The sequence below is a fragment of the Dunckerocampus dactyliophorus genome, chromosome 6 (assembly GCF_027744805.1).
Source record: "Dunckerocampus dactyliophorus isolate RoL2022-P2 chromosome 6, RoL_Ddac_1.1, whole genome shotgun sequence".
In the NCBI taxonomy this organism is placed as follows: Eukaryota; Metazoa; Chordata; class Actinopteri; order Syngnathiformes; family Syngnathidae; genus Dunckerocampus; species Dunckerocampus dactyliophorus.
In genome coordinates, this window is record NC_072824.1 from 32,536,647 (window position 1) to 32,552,947 (window position 16,301).

Sequence of the window (16,301 nt, forward strand, 5' to 3'; positions counted from 1 at the left end):
CTTTGGCGATTTTTTAGTGAATAACCCTCTGCTTAAACTATCAAGGCTGCTGTTCCCCAGAATCACTTGGGTCTTTATGAGAAGCAACTCACCTTCCCAAGTAGCTTTTTTTTTTTTTTTACACTGGTATGACAGAAATGTTCAAACGTGACTTTTCAAACGGGCTTTCCTAACTTATTGATGTTTTTAGTAGAGTTGTGAATAGGGGGAGATCTAAACAGGGCAGCCAGAAGCCAATCAGCCTGTGAACAATGGCATGGCTACTATTAATGACACTACAGTGGTGCCTTCGTTAACGTCGTTAATCTGTTCCAGAAGGTCAGAACCAAACCAAAATTAACCAAAGAAAATGTTCCCATAGAAAAAAATGCAAATCCAATTACTGTAATCCACTCCATGCACCCAAAAATGTTAACACAAAACGCATGTTGTAGATGACAAATATAGTTTCAATGCAGAAAATGATGCAAAAATAATTACAAATGACTAACGAACAGACAACTAAACATTTAACATCACTTTGACCTCGTTTTGTTGGGGAAAAAAAAACACAAAACCAACATTACAATAACTAATAATGACATTAAATGATTCTATTTTAAAAAGTATTCTATTGTTCTCCCTCCTAGCTTACTGTATAGGTTATTGAGTTGGTGTTTATGCATAATAAAGTGAAAGAAACAACCCCCCTTTGTCTTCTAACCTGGGGCTGAAGAGGATGCATGTTGTGTTCCCAACTGCTGCTGCTGCAGGAGCTCATTCAGCACTTGTTTCAGTCTAAAAGAGAACGTTTATTAAAAAAAACATGCAGTGGGTTGACGTTACATTTTTTTTTTTACCTTTGTACATTGTTTTGCTGCCAAGCCAGTTGTGTGTAACACTGGTTAAGCTGGTGCATAACCAGGTGGACCTGCGGTGACGACAGGTTGCTGGACACCATGCTGTACGGACCCCTCATCAGGCCTTGCAACATGTAAGACAGCATCTAGTAAAATGAGGCAGAAGGACCCATGTTTAGCTCTGATTCAGCTCTGGTCTGCGCATGCATTTAATCTGAAAATCCACCTGCTGGTCCTGCATAAGCGTTTGACACATGTTGGTGCTGAAGTCCAGTTGTCGCTGCAGCTGGCTGATCTGCTCCTGCCAATGGGTGGAGCCCTCAGCGACGGAGAGATCAGCAGCCCAGCACAGGTTCTCCTGACGCCTTGTACCTGCAGGCTGGCTCGCAGACTGATTGCAACTTCTGGGCGGTGGATGCTGCTGTTTGGTCTTCGCCTTGACATGAGGGGACGGATGCGGGCCAGTGGCCTCACAGGAAAAGGCTGGTGGGGGCTTTGGGTTACTGAGGACACAAAGACATTAGGAGCCAATTATCATGAAAGAAAGACAAATAATGGTCGTAATAACTTACCATTCGTGATTCTTCCTCTTGGTGTAGGTGGTCTGAATCCTGCCCGGGGAAAACATGTGGCTGTCATCCAAAGAGCTGTTGTCTTCCTCCACCGTGTGCTCAGAGTGATAGTCATCATCCTCATCCACGTCCATGTTGCAGGGAGTGGACCCCCAGCTGGCCATTGTCCTAATGGCACCAACAATTAGTTTGTAAGAGACTGTTTTAGCAGCTAGATATAACAGCTACTAACAAAAATTTTAATAACTCCAAAACTAGAAAACAATGTCTGTAAACAAAAATTGTAAAGCTGCATGAGGTGATAAACGGGCCCTTGCATCTCCACACTCATTAGGGTGTACGCAAATCGATGGTTGTACAGCGACTAGGCGGCACTACCATTAATAAGGAAAGGACGAATAGATTTCTTTGGGGAGTCATTTTCATCATACGGACCAATTATTACACAGGTCTGACTCAGTGGAGCCTCATGAAAGCACAACCCCTGGTTTTCATCCAAAATGGCCAATTTGCTGTTTGTTTTCAACCATGGATTCTTGACTTTTCAGTGTGTGCTGTCATGACAGACGTCCCCATCAAATTTCGAGACAATCCGTGAAACTGGTGGCAGAGGCTAATTTTTAAAACATGTATGGGGGCGCTTCTGAGTCAATTTTAGGGGCCTGATGCGATTGCAAACTTTGGTGAGTTTTCATGCATGTTTAAAAGGCCCTCAGGAATGCGAGGAAAGGGGGAGACTAATAATGAACATTGCTGCTTCAATAACTGCATAACACCTTTCATCCCGGCTGCCAACGGGCTCGGAGGAACTCGCTTTGTCATCTGTCCTGCAGGGGGAGTCGGCGAGGCCGCTGCGTCTCTGATTTTCGGCCATCAGGGTCTCCAGGTGCTTCCGCCGCTGCCGCAGCTCTTCTCGTAGCATCTGGTGGCGACGCATCTCCGACCAGAGCTGCTGGAAAATGCAAGTGCAGTTTTGGATTGTCAAAAAAAAAAAAAAAAAAAAAGTGTATGTTTGCGTCTCCCTAACCTTGTTGTTGGCTACTGCAGTAGCGGCGGCTTCCGGCGCGCTGGCCTTGAGCACGGCCGGACTGGCCGCAGACGAGGAGGATGGCTGCCCGACGGCCGGGGTCGAAGCTGCAGCCGGAATCTTCCACGGCAAACCTTGCTCGCTCACTTGGCTGGACAGTGAGGACTGAAACAGGTCAAACAACATTTGGAACCACCTCAGCAGAAACTCCAGTGGGCTACAGTGTATTGGTAGACATGCTGTAATGTTGAATCGGGCCAATTATGACGTATCACAGATGAATCAACACTGGTGAATATGTAAGAGATACTGTATGAACTACTGTGTTCATGTCCATCCTGTGTTGATCAATGCTCTCATTTCTTGTATCGCCAGGGGTGTCAAGAGACGCCTAACTCACCAAACGATGCACGATGAGATTGGGCCCACGAGACTATGACGAGATTTTAACGTGAATTTTAAGAAAGGTTCAATGAAAAAATGTGACTTTTTTTATTTAACAGAGTCAAAAAACAACACAGGTTTTGAAATACTTATTGTCCCACAAATTGACGCTCAAAAGATAACGTTTTTTGAGACCAAATAAACCACTGTTACGTAATACAGGGGTTTTTTTTAGCTCCCATTATGCCTTTTACTCTATGTTCCCATTTTTGCTGGGTTTTTGTTTATTTCTGCCATGAGCCACGTTCCACAGATGGCCTCTGCGCCACACTTTGGACACCCATGTGTGCTTTGCCAGGAAGGAGAGGGTGTCCAAGCTCTGCCTTCTTGGCTCCGTTGGTCAGGGGCTGGGTTGCATTGTAGAGGGTTTTTATCATGTATTTTTTTTTTAAAGCTTTCAGATGTGCATTGCACGGAGTTACGGACGTGGAGCTCAGGAGTTCCCAGGCCAGTGGAGAGACAGTCTCTCCCACATGTCCTGGGTCTTCCCGGAGGCCATACCGGTCGGAAGTGCCCTGTACTCCTCCCCAGGGAGATGTCCGAGAGGCATCCTGACCAAATGCCCGAGCCACCTTATCTGGCTCCTTTAAATGCAGAGGAGCAGCGCTTCCACTCAAGAGTTTCTCCTGGATGACAGTGCTTCTCACCTTTCACCCTACAGACAAAACTCATTTGGGTCGCTTGTACTGCCATCTTGTCCTTTCAGTCTCTACCCAAAGCTCATGACCATAGGTGAGGGTGGGAATGTAGACCTTTCGGATGACCAATGCTGAGTCCACACAACTGCAGACGCCGCACCAATTTGCCTGTCTTGCCTTCATCCTTCCCTCACTCGTGAACAAGACCCCGAGGTACTTGAACTCATCCGCTTGGGGCAGGCGCTCATCCGCGACCAAGAGACGGCAATCGACCCTCTTCCGAGTGAACCATGGACTTGGAGGTGCTGATTCTCCATGTTACTGTGTTATCATTCGTAGCCATGCTAGTTCAGTCTCAACTGGCTTCTGGCGCCCTGTTGTCATGCTATTCAGTCTCCTCAGGTCTTAATCTATATCGGATATCTGCTTTTTTCAGCCCCAAAAATCCCTTATGGGTCGGGCTCTAGTTGAGGATACCTGCAGGTCAGGGCAAGTCAACTGCAGATCCTGGATCTTGACCTGGATTTCACGAAGCATCCGACTCTCCTCATGAACCTGTTTGAGCGCCTGCTTCTGCTGACGAAGCTTCTCTTTGTATATCTTCTCCCTGTTGGGTCACATGAAGACGGCTCAGTAGGAATATACGTCTCTACAGCTCATCTGGCGGAACCTGGCTAGAAAGGTAAGCTATACCTGGCCTTGCAGTAAAGAGCGCCGTCCGATGCCCTGGGATCCTGTGTGGGTGCAGCTTCCGTCGGCCCCTCCGGAAAGACTCTCACGTTATTCTGCTGCTGGTGTTGAACTTCCTCCTCATTGGCTGTTGTGGTGTCTGTGTCATCACTCTGTACACGAGGAGAAAAACAACAAGGCGGAACCCATTCAAGTTGGTTCCACTTCTGTCGACCAACTCATCAAGTCCCCACCTGAACCATGGCTACGAGCTCCTGCAGATGACGGAGCTTCTGCTTGGCTTTGTGCTGGTGAACCTCTTGAGAGAAAGCGGCGCCGTTGGCGAGGCTGCTGCTCGAGCGAGACCCTGACGCCTCTTCGTCTGGACCCACGTCATTATTAAGACCGTCCTCATCCTTCACCCAGTTGTAGGGGGTGTCCCTGTTGTACTGACACTCTTTGGCAGAGTGAAAAGCACAACAAGTTACACAAACATTGTGGTTCAGAAGGTACATTGCTAGTGTGATGTGGGATTATGAGACATACCAATGGTTGAAGGGCCGTTAAAGCTGCGGAGGTTGGCCGCTGACTGGTTGTTGATCTCACACTCTGTGTTAAGTCTGCTGCTGCGGGTGTTGGTGGCGCTACCTGAGACGCCGCGGCGGTTGCCGTGGCAGTTCAAGTCGCTCCAGTTCCCACCGCGCTGTGGGTTTCTAAGCACGTGAACAGACGAGATGGTTACATCTGCAATCAGACACCACTCTCTGGGTGAAACCCGAGCGCAGTGACGTTGAGAAAACGTCCCTGGTTTTCCACACCACTGGTAAGTGTTGTAAAAGTAAAGCCTAACCTGATGTTGGTCAGCGGCTGGCGGTTCTCTTGTTCAGAGTCAAACATAGCCTCAAGCATGGAGCCGTCCTCAGTCTCCTCCTCTTCCTCATCGTCCTCCTTCACGTTTTCATTGACCGCATCCACCATCATGTCAGAGGTCTGCTGAAAGTACTGCACCAATTCCCGAAGCTCATTTAAACGTTTGTGGACCTCCTTCAGCTTCCTGTTAGTGCACAGAATCAAAAAATGTACGACATTAAGAGCAATGCTAAAATTTGCATAGTAGCATTTTCGCCATTTTCATGAAAGAAAATGTATGACATTAAGAGCAACGCTAACATTAGCATAGTAGCATTTTTAGCCATTTTCATTGGCACTGCTAGGTTTAGTATACTAACATTAGTGCTGCCATCATGTTAATGCTAAAAGCACAGCAGCATTTTTTTGAAATTTTCATACATATTAACATACGCAGACACTTAGCTCTACCATCCTGGGTGTTGCATGCTAACATTAGCATGTTAGCATTGTTAACATGCAGATACAGTGGTGTGAAGAAAGTGTTTGCCCCGTTCCTGATTTCTTATTTTTGCATGTTTGTCACACTTAAATGTTCTAGATCATCAAACAAATTTAATCAAGGACAACACAAATGAAAACAAAATGCAGTTTTTAAATTAAACTTTTTATTATTAGGGGAGAAAAAAAATCCAAAGATCCACGGCCCTGCAAAAAGTGATGATCTGAAACATTTAAGTGTGACCAACATGCAAAAAAATAAGAAATCAGGAAGGGAGCAAACACTTTTTCCTCTATCCCTCTTCAGCTGGTTAGAGTTAGAGGTCAGTGTGGGTTTTCGTGTGTTCACCTGAGTTTGTCCACAGGGTTGGAACTGTCATCGTGTTGCGTGAGCGACGGGTGAAAGGAAGCAGCGGCTGCAGCTCCGTTCGATGGGCAGTCTGAAGATCCTCCAGTACTCAAACTGCGCTGCGCTGAGAAGCCACCGCCTGGAAATGCAACCGCGTGCCGTTTAAGCAGCGCTGCTACAAGTCGGGTCAGTGGAATAACGTCATCAGAAACATCCTTACAGTGGTTGTTGTTGAGAGTCTGGTCTCTGAGGGAGTGCAGCTCGTGCAGGATCTTGTCCATCGTTTCCTTCTTGTCCTGGAGCTCTTGGAGGTGGGTGAGTTTCACGCTGGCAGCCGTCGGCCCCACGTCGAGGCCAGTGTGCGGACCAGAGGCCGAGTGCAGGACCGGCCTGTGTTGAGGTGGGCCGAAAGGCTGGGGAGTCCTGGACCAGCTCACTTCTCTGGAGAGGGAGAGGCTCTCTGCCTGGCGACGGTTGTCTGGGACTGAATTAGTCTATTGCGCAAAAACAACAAGATTGTATACAAAAAAAAAAAAAAGACACACATTGTGGCATACCTGTGAGTCCCGCAGTTGGTTGTTGTAACGCTGGATCAAATCGTTCAACTCGTCGTTGAGCTCTGAAGTGATGCTCAGGCCCGACACGCTGCCGGTGGCTTCCGTGACAACTGTGGAGTTGCACACAAACACCGGCCAGTATGTGTCAACCGGTAGCCACTGCACACAAACAGGGTGGGACAAATGTGCACCTGCTGCGTCCTCAATCACTGCGAGTGCGTGCTCTGCACTGTGCTGCATGGCCAGCAGCGCCTCCTGGCGGCCCTGCAGGGCCCTCAGCTGCTCCTGCTGCTCCAGCATCTTCTTCAGCAGCTCGTGCTGCTTGCGGAAGTTCTCCAGCTCTTCCTTCTGGTCTCGCATAGTTGCTTCAGGCCAACTGCCCTACAATAAATATCACACACAACGGTACGTCTGCCCCGGTTAGCACCTTTTTTGGTTAACATCCAACATTTTTGCTCAAATTTTGCCTTGGCTTGCATTCACCCGCCTGTTTAGCGTTCAAAATAACAATCTTAAACGTCACTCTGCATACATTTTCATAGAATGATTGCGGCAAGAGTTAAAAAAAAAAAAAAAAAAGGGACTGCCCTACAAACAATCTCCTCTCCTTCCCCTCCCTCTTTACAAATCTAGGTAAAGGTGATGTTCAATGTTCAGTTGTCCATTTGTAAATGTTTTTGCATCATCAACATGTATTTTGTGTTCAGATTTTTGGGTGTCTGGAAAGAATTGGATTTAAATTATTTTCTGTGGGAAAATTTGCTTTGGTTAGAGTCGAACCTTCCGGAACATTAACCAAGGCACGTTTGTATAAGAAAAAAAAATACTACTGTATTGTATAGCCAACCATACCACTGCATTTGAAACATCTGAAGACCTCACGTCGGCGTTCAGGGAAGTGCTCTCTACCAAAGAACCAGAGCCCACTGCAGAGTCCTGGGTCCCAACGTCGTCGTCCTCATTCTCCCGAGCCTGTCGCATCAGCACAGAGGACAACCAATGACGCAAGGCGTCCTTAAAAGTACCACGGACGACGGTGCCTGTGCTAATTTTAATCAGCAGATGATGAGATGATGCGTGACCAATGGTCGACATGTTATAGACACAGTGCACTGTCAGGCATCAGTAATACATGTGCTAGCCAGGTTTACAATCTTGTATTTCAGTAGACCCCCACCTTTCACTGGGGTTGTTCCCGTGGCAAAAATCTGGGCGTAATTGATATGTCCATAAAAATGTCTATTTTTGACTGTCGGCGGCAGGAAAGGCGCGAGTGTCGTAGCCGTTCTGAAATGATGCGGAAATGTCCTGAAATTTCACATTGTGTTTCTGTAAAGTTGTACATGTAAAAACAGCTAAAAAGGCTAGTATACTAACATTAGCATGTTAACATTAGCATGCCACACCTAGTATGGTAGCACTAAATGTCTGCGTATATTATTACTCATAAAAGTGGCAGAAAATGCTATGATAATGTTAGCATGTTAACAATGTTAACATTAGCATGCTAAGCTTAGCATCATAGCGCTTATTATTACTCATAAAAGTGGCAGAAAATGCTATGATAATGTTAGCATGTTAACAATGTTAACATTAGCATGCTAACCTTAGTATCATAGCGCTCAGTGTCTGCCAATGTTATTAATAAAAATGCTCCTACTGCAAGTTAATGTTAACATGCTAACACCTAGCATGTTAATGCTAAGTGTATAAGTGTCTACCTATGAAAATGGCCAAAAAAATGCTACTATGCTAATGTTAGCATGCTAGCAATGCCAACACACAAATTGCTAGCATGCTAACACGTGTCATGACAGCGCAGTGTACCAGAAATTTTAAGACTCGGTTGAGAAATGTGCAAATAGTGGAAGTTTAAAATTTTTTGGAATTTTTTTTATTCCAAACGAGCTGAACGATTTGATGCTTGAATGGTTTGAATCGGCTTGAAAAATGGAGGAAATGATCAGGGGTGCCCGAACTTTTGCATACGGCTGCGTGTTGAACAAAATGTGTTTTCTGCAGAAAAAAAAAAAAACTATTTTTGGAGAACAAGTCATTTTTTTACCAAAAATTTGCGGGGTCGCGAATGTGCGGGGACCTGCCGTAATGATTCAGTGACCACCAGCAGACAAAGATAAAAGACTCACCAGCATTTTCTTAAGGAATCGCAAGTAGGATTTCTCCTGCTCCTTGAGGTGCTCGATGAGATGAGAGAGGCGCTCCACGTTGGCGGGCACATCGTTCTTCTCCACCAGGTCATCGCGCATGGAGCTGGCCTTGCTGATGTACTCGCGAACCTGCACCAGCTTGCTCACCAACTGCGTGGTCGTCCACGAGAAACGGGGGTAAGGTGGGTTAAGAATGGGTGGTTTAAAAGAGCATCACAAGCGTGGGACTACCGTTAGCGACCACTGAGCAGACTGGGCTAGAGCGAGGACAGAAACGGGGACTGTGCGCAAATCTACTGAGAGAAGAGTATTTATAAACTGGCCTAAATACGGGCCACATTCAGCCTACTTTGGAGTGGGTTCTAGAATCAAGTCATCTTCCACACTGTAGTTTTTTTTGTTTTGTTTTGTTTTTTAAAATCAGTATGGGCCAAATTGGCTGGTCAGGCTTTTTAAAAGGTTGGTGCTCGGGCCAGAACATGATGGATGCTCCCTTACTGCCTATCTATCGTTTTATGGTAGTGGAGCCTCCAATATCACGTGGAGAAGGTGAGAAGGAAGCATTCAATGCAGTCAGATCTCATCTTCATGTGTTGTCCCAAGTAGAGTGTTGGATTGATTTTGCCAACAGTGATAAACTTGAGTAACAGAGATACTTGGCAAAAACCAAAAGTTGTACTTTGACATGAGCCCAAATCAAAATCACAGATAGCAGACAAATGGGTGTAAGTTGCAAACTATTTTAGCCTACACTAAGGGTCGGCAACGTGCGGCTCTTTGGCCTCCTTGTTGTGTTTTTGTTGTTATTTTAACACTAAAGTAGGGGAAATGTGCATTTTTTAAATACTGGCCTCAAGTCCGTGAATGCATCCTGACTGCGTTCTGACTCGGGTTGTGAAGGATAAACTGATGCGACCGGAAATCCGGTTTGACAAGCGCGAGATGCGGTTGCATCAGCAGCAGCCTCCCGGACGGGAAGAATCTGCCAGAAATCCTCAGATGAATGAATGGCTTTAGAGACACGCGTGAGGCACCGCAGGACTAGCAACCGCTTACCAGTGCATCTCTTAAACAACACGAAAGTCTGGGCTGCCGGCAAAACCACTGTCGCACGCGCTCCGTATCCAGGTTTTCCCCTCGGATTTTTTTTGAAGCAGTGGTGGTGGTCTGCGCCTGCATTTATTTATTTTTTTAATCATGACAAATAATTTTTATGACTTACCAGCAGAACATGAACCGAGAACATCGCAAAACTGCTCATTTCACGGTAAAGTTGCTGAGAGCACTTGTCAAGTCTCACATGAACGTGTGTCGCTCACCTGTGGGACAAAGACGAACTAGCTAGCGACAGCGAGAGCCAGGCAAAATGTGTAAACAAAAATGCCAGAGAGCAGAATAAGACTGACAACGTGAGCCCGCGACAAGCTCTCGTCACATGACTACATATTTTACAGGCTATTTTTAATCACCCCGACAGTGAGAAACAAAGCCAACGTCAACACATGACGTGTCACTTTTATCTGGACACATGTGCAACTTCCAACAGGACAGACAGGTGATTCCGGTGCACGCTTATCAAAATAAAGCGCGATTCAACATTTTTATGATATTTTAACTTCTTCTCAAACTAATTGTGGTGAATGTGTGTGTAAATAATCATCTATATAGCATACATATACAGTCATACGATGTATTACTTTAAAATTGTTTTCAAGTTTTTTAAAAATACTAATTTTAGAAGTGTGGCGGCTTTGATTTTGTTACAAGACTGCGGCAAGATCATGACGTGTAGCGAAAACCCTGGAATTCGTCCATTTTTGTTAAAGCAAAGTAAAAGGTGAAGGGCTTTTTTGTCTTCCCTTGGCCGCAAACGAAAGGCAACAGGGACGATGCCCTCGGACGTACGACATAATGAAACCTGCTCCCTCCCTTTGACTGCTCCACTCCACAAAGTACTTGCCAACTTCACAGCAGCAGCTCATTCAAACAGTGTGAGAAAGGCTTTACCAGGCCAATTTCAATGTCGGTTCCTCCTCCCTCGTAGTCGGCGTGTGCAGCTGGACCCCTTTCGGCGCCGCCACACATGAGCCTCGCTGCCGTGGCGTTGGGGTTCGCCGCATCCCTCTGTGTCGGGCTCGCTTTCTTGCTTTCCTTGGAGACGGCCGGAGTGGGCGGGGCGGCAGAGGCGGCAGGCGGGAGCAGCTCCTTGCTCTTGTTAGTGTTGACGTGCAGCGGCAGGAAGTTGTAGGGCTTCTTGTTCTCAGCTGCCAGTTGCCGCTGGTTGTTGGCGGCGGTGACACGGCCCTGGGAGTCGCTCCCGATGCTCTGAAAGGAAGAAAGAAGCCAATTTCCGCTTAGAGCGTGTCACGGAGCTAGCAGTGAAGCTGTGCTCTCCACCTCATCCAAGTCAGAGAAATTGATCCGCTGATGGATCTTGTCCAGTTCCGTCTGGTCTGGCACAGACCACTGGGTGGCATATTTGATTTGGAGGGGTCTCCGGCGCCCGCTCCAAGGGGTGGAGTCAGGCGAGATGTCGTTGGTCAGGCGGCTCTCCACCACGGCGGCGGGCAGCTTCTTTTTGTTCTTCTCCGAGGATCGGTTGGCCTTCTGCTGCTGCTGTGTAGCACCCCAAGCCTGAGCAAACAAATCAATTACTCATTCATTTTTGTCCCCCAAATTCCATTTTAATTGTTTATAATTCAATTTTTTACCTTTTTAACTTATTTTACTAGCGTAGAGTGTGCGCTTTTCGGGTTAGTGCATAAAATGTCCATTAATCAAATGCAAAAATCCTTACATTTATTGATGCGATGGCCAATTTCGCAGAGTAATTGAGAAACGGGTGCAGCCTGGCTGACTTTTCTCAATGGGATGTCAGCGTCTGCACACATTGCTACACAATCTTTGAGAAGCTGGAATGCTGGCTGCAAGAATAAATGGTGCCGCTCAGCCCGCCTGTGAAGTCAACACGGGCCTTACTGCCTGTGTTTGAACGCTAGAGTGACTTTCACACTGCAAAATTGCTACTTAACATTTATTCCACCCGTGCATTTTACACAGAATCTCGCGCCATGTCAAGCGCGTCCGCCTTGATGCGGCGACAATTCCCGCAATCAGACGCCCCAACTGCAAAGTCTGGTTTCACGTACAAGTACGCCGATTCAAGTTAGCATCAAAATCCATAACCTGTCTCGCTTTTCTAGAACCCCCTTAACACAACGCCACCTTTCCCGACCTTTGAAGGCAGAATATGGAAGGGAAGAAGCCGTGAAGTCAGTTGGCTAAATTGTGTGTAAAAAGCACAGCAAATAAACGCAGGTAGCTTTTGTCACGGCTCTTGATGTAGCAATTTTGCCAGACCTCTGTGTAAAAGGGGCCATATCAGTGTGTTACCATGTTGTTGAGTCTGTCCTCCAGACTGGCGTTGGTTGCAGTCCAGCTGTGCAGCTCGTCCGCACTGTCGTCCAAAGCAGTGCCCCCTGTTGCCATGTTACCGGCTTAAGTCTGCTAAGAAAAACAAAACATGCCGGCCAACACATACACAAGCATTACTGAACACGTTTGACTACATTGTCAAGACTGTTGTTTTACCAGTGCGGTTCCTGCTGCTGCCTGTTGAAACTCCGGCTAACTACACAGTTTAGCTACATTGTTTTCAGTTAGTTTGCATTCAAAACACATTAACTCCCTTCTGTCAAGTGAGCACGGACACGACTACTTCGCAAGGCGGCGCTTAAACACGCAACACTCGTCGAGCGGCGTCACAAACGGTTACCACGAAAACACCTTACACGCGTAATGCGTAAACATCAAACATCAGAGTGGCTACGAAAGTCGAGCTTCAAAGCCTCCACTAGCTATTTGTATGTTAGCTAGCTAATGCTGGAAGGGTTTCGAGCGCCACCGCACCGGTTAGCGTAGCATGCTAGCAAGCTAGTCAGCCAGCCAGCTCGCTGTGATGTCAAAACTTTTTTTCTACTTTTTCGTTTAGCTTCGTTAGCGCCAGTTTATATGGGAATCGCCATGGCAACCTCGCCAGTGCCGCCATGTTGTTAATGCTATATTCATTTAGCAAGTTACTCAACAGTAAATGAGCACCTTTGGGGGGGGGGGGCACCTAGCTAACGCTACCTAGCCTCCTGTCATTAGCCTCCTCGTATCAGGTATACAAGTGAGATGAAGCAACCGCATACTTCGGCAAATGATTAAAAGGTATGACCGAATAAACCCATGAAACGTGTGCTACCCAGCGAGTCACACGCGCTTTCAAATATTCATACCAATTAAATCGCGTATAATTCACTCGAAAGTGAAATTAATAGAATACTCACCGTAGCTCCTGTTGGATTCCTGTTGAAAAAATTCAGGGACGTCTCGCTGAATCCATGTGAGAAATAATCATTTGTTAGTCCCAAAATCCAGCAAGCTTCCTTCCACCACACTCAACCTTTAGTGGGCGCCTGTATAACCACCGCCAACCTGCAGGGGCATTAAATCAAGCCACATTCGTATCCCATAAGCGAATAATGCAAAGTGAAATGAGTACAAGCTATCGATGACAACGTTAATTTATTATTTAAAAGTATATGTATATATAAATAATTTGAGAAATAGTAATTATCTGTTGGTCCCAAATTGGACAAGCTTCGCTCCACGACAGTCCTCATGCCGACCAGGAGGTGGCAACACATCAATTTGAGACCACCGGAAGTGCTTGCTGGAGACAAGCAGCGCCGCCATTGTGTCGTCTGCACTTCGTTCGGATCGTGGCAACACAAAACAGTTTGAAATCGGATATAAATGACACAGCAACTCATCTGTTGTTGCACAGTTTCGCTTTTTGACGACACGGACTCTTCTTTTTGAGTCTGCACGCCTTGTGAGTAAAGTTTTGATTGGGCTCACCATGCATGCTAGTGCTTTAGCACAGCGGAGCTAGCCGTGTTTTCCTCACTCGTCCACATCCGAGAGAGTTTAAGCGCTTGTATTTAGTTAACCAACAGAGAAGAATAATCATGGGTTCGTCCAAGAAACACAAGGAAAAGAGCCGCGACAAGGAGGCAGAGGAGCGCCGTCGTGAGCACAAGAAACACCGCCGCAAGGAGCGCGATACGGACCGAGATCGGGACAGTAAAGACAGGCGAAAACGGTCTTCGTCCAGGGACAGAAGTGGCCGTGAGAGCCGCAGCAAAGGAGAGAGGAGCACCGGAGAGCCACGCCCGAAGAGGGAGAAAGTGGACCCAGGGTATGAGGGGGGGAATACCGAGACGCAAGCACAGTCTGCAAGCGGAGACGCATCCCTCAGCATTGAGGAGACCAACAAGCTCCGAGCCAAGCTGGGCCTGAAGCCTCTAGAGCTGAATGACGATAAGAAGGAGCTGGGAACAAAGGAGGAGCCGCTGGTGGCTGAGACTATCAACCCCGCGCTCATCCAGAAGCAGAAGGACATCAAGGAAAAGCTGGCGGCCATGAAGGAGAAGCGCCTCCTTAACCAAAAACTGGGCAAAGTCAAGACCTTGGCCGAGGATGACTGGCTGGACGACACGACTGCCTGGGTGGAGAAAAACCGAAAGGCGGCGAAAGAGAAAGAGATGGCGGAGAAGAGAGCCAAACTCCTGGAGGAGATGGATCAGGAGTTTGGCGTGAGCAGCTTGGTGGAAAAGGAGTTTGGACAAACTAGGAACAGCACCTACACGGCCCATGATCTAAAGGGCCTTAAAGTACAGCACAAGGTGGACTCCTTCGGCGAGGGCCAAACTGTTATCCTCACACTGCAGGACAAAGGTGTCCTGGAGGAGGAGGAGGACGTGCTGGAAAATGTGGGTCTGGTGGACAGGGAGAAGGCAGAAAAGAATGTGGAGTTGAAGAAGAAGAAGCCAGACTACAAGCCTTACGAAGAGGAGGAGAGTGTGGAAGACATGGTGACCTTCAAGTCGCGCACTGTGCTGTCAAAGTACGACGAGGAGATCGATGGCGAAAAGAAAAAGAGCTTCCGGTTGAACGCGGGGGGCTTTGCCGATGGCACACGCGAGCGGGAGCTGCAAGTGATGAGAGAGGTGCTCAGAAGTCAGGCCCAGTCCTTGGAGATGCCGTCACTCACAATTGCATCGGAGTACTACAGCCCGCAGGAAATGGTGGGCTTCAAGAAGACCAAACGGCGCGTGAAGAAGATCCGAAAGAAGGACAAGACCAACGTGGCGGACTTTTTGCTCCTTGACGACACCCGCAATACCGACTTTGGCTCCAGGACGCGAGGCCGAGGCCGCAAAGACGACGACGAAACTGGCGGCGAAATGAAGGACGGCAGGTGGCCGCACGAGGTAGCGCAGGCGTCCGATGACGTCAGGACGGCAGAAATGGAGATGAGTGACGACGACGACTTCACCCCGCCCGAGCCGAGCGTCATGGAGGAGGACGAGGCCGAGCTGGAGCTTCAGAAGCAACTGGAGAAGCAGAGGAAACTCAAGCAGAAGCAGCTCCTCAAAGACTCCGGGGAGAAGATTGCCGAGCAGATCAAGCAGCTCGCTAAGGACAACCCCGACAACGACTCAGAGAGGAGGAGCAACATTGTTTTTAACGCCACCTCAGAGTTTTGCAGAACTCTGGGCGATATTCCCACATACGGCTTGTCGGGAAACAGAGAGGACCAAGAGGACATTATGGACTTTGAGCAAGAGGAGGAGAAAGAAGGTGCCGGGGACTCCAACTCTGACATGGACGACAACATCGGGTGGAGTACCGTCAACTTGGACGAGGAACAGAAACATCCCGACTTCGCCACGGGCTCTGCCACCATTTTGGACGAAGAGCCCATCGTCAACTCTGGCCTGGCTGCTGCCTTGCACCTGTGTAAGAACAAAGGACTGCTGGAAACAGAGGTGCAGAAGGTGGCGCGTGTCAAAGCCACCAAGGGCGCCCTGCCAAACGACAACTACTGCATCGAGGACAAGATGGGCTTCGACGACAAGTACAGCCGGCGCGAGGAATACAGAGGCTTCACGCAGGACTTCAAGGACAAAGACGGCTACAAGCCCGACGTCAAGATCGAGTACGTGGACGAGTCCGGCCGCAAGCTGACGCCCAAAGAAGCCTTCAGGCAGCTGTCGCACAGGTTCCACGGGAAAGGCTCGGGGAAGATGAAGACGGAGAGGAGAATGAAAAAGCTGGAGGAGGAGGCTCTGCTGAAGAAAATGAGCAGCAGCGACACGCCATTGGGGACGGTGGCTCTGCTTCAGGAGAAGCAGAAGTCTCAGAAAACGCCGTACATTGTACTCAGCGGCAGCGGCAAGAGCATGAACGCAAACACCATTACTAAGTAGAGTCCGTCAGTTTAGCACACGTGTTTTGAAGTCGGGTGATTGCTGCAAATCACGACAAATGCTTTGTTGTCATAGAAACAAATGATTCAATAAACGTATGCAACGATTTGATTTTCTTCATTTTGGTTTACAATCTTAATATGGATTATATTCTTACACGCAGCCATCACTGGTGGTAGCATTGTCGAATTTCTGAGGCCTTTAATATCTTTTACTACATGGCATGAAATACATTATCATCTACCAAGTTATTGTAATAGTAAATACAGTAGTTTTACCTTTTTTTGACTAATTCCAAAGTACAAACAAATCACCAATGTTAAAAGATTATAGCTGCTGTTTTCTATATGTAGATTGAATTTTAAATTT

At 47.5% G+C, this 16,301-nt stretch overlaps 2 protein-coding genes across 6 annotated transcripts in view; one reads left to right on the forward strand and one right to left on the reverse strand.

The window, feature by feature from the left end:
- The window catches only part of pcm1 (pericentriolar material 1), a 21,922-nt gene extending 8,822 nt beyond the window's left edge, over positions 1-13,100 (reverse strand). For 2 of the 5 annotated variants that reach the window (XM_054778120.1, XM_054778119.1), the window contains exons 1-21: positions 12,945-13,100; positions 12,007-12,117; positions 11,011-11,247; positions 10,621-10,938; positions 8,593-8,763; positions 7,298-7,417; positions 6,637-6,826; positions 6,446-6,555; positions 6,109-6,382; positions 5,889-6,027; positions 5,040-5,243; positions 4,736-4,902; positions 4,444-4,646; positions 4,214-4,362; positions 3,998-4,127; positions 2,439-2,603; positions 2,188-2,363; positions 1,412-1,579; positions 1,066-1,342; positions 840-985; positions 704-777 (exon numbers count right to left, since the gene is read on the reverse strand). In XM_054778120.1, coding sequence (XP_054634095.1) covers positions 704-777; positions 840-985; positions 1,066-1,342; positions 1,412-1,579; positions 2,188-2,363; positions 2,439-2,603; positions 3,998-4,127; positions 4,214-4,362; positions 4,444-4,646; positions 4,736-4,902; positions 5,040-5,243; positions 5,889-6,027; positions 6,109-6,382; positions 6,446-6,555; positions 6,637-6,826; positions 7,298-7,417; positions 8,593-8,763; positions 10,621-10,938; positions 11,011-11,247; positions 12,007-12,102 — 3,514 coding nt within the window. In that variant the 5' untranslated portion in view covers positions 12,103-12,117; positions 12,945-13,100. Of the gene's footprint in view, positions 1-703; positions 778-839; positions 986-1,065; positions 1,343-1,411; positions 1,580-2,187; positions 2,364-2,438; positions 2,604-3,997; positions 4,128-4,213; positions 4,363-4,443; positions 4,647-4,735; positions 4,903-5,039; positions 5,244-5,888; positions 6,383-6,445; positions 6,556-6,636; positions 6,827-7,297; positions 7,418-8,592; positions 8,764-10,620; positions 10,939-11,010; positions 11,248-12,006; positions 12,118-12,944 lie in introns of all 5 variants that reach the window. The other 3 variants (XM_054778118.1, XM_054778117.1, XM_054778121.1) reach the window with 2 other exon arrangements.
- A 214-nt stretch (positions 13,101-13,314) lies between these two features.
- On the forward strand, positions 13,315-16,072 carry sart1 (spliceosome associated factor 1, recruiter of U4/U6.U5 tri-snRNP). Its single transcript, XM_054778131.1, has one exon. The coding sequence runs from the start codon at positions 13,629-13,631 to the stop codon at positions 15,930-15,932; it is 2,304 nt and encodes a 767-aa protein (XP_054634106.1). The 5' UTR covers positions 13,315-13,628; the 3' UTR covers positions 15,933-16,072.
- The last annotated feature ends 229 nt before the right edge of the window (positions 16,073-16,301 follow it).

Coding starts and splice junctions, on each gene's coding strand:
- sart1 (XM_054778131.1), top strand. CDS start 13,629: ATGGGTTCGTCCAAGAAACACAAGGAAAAGAGCCGCGACAAGGAGGCA.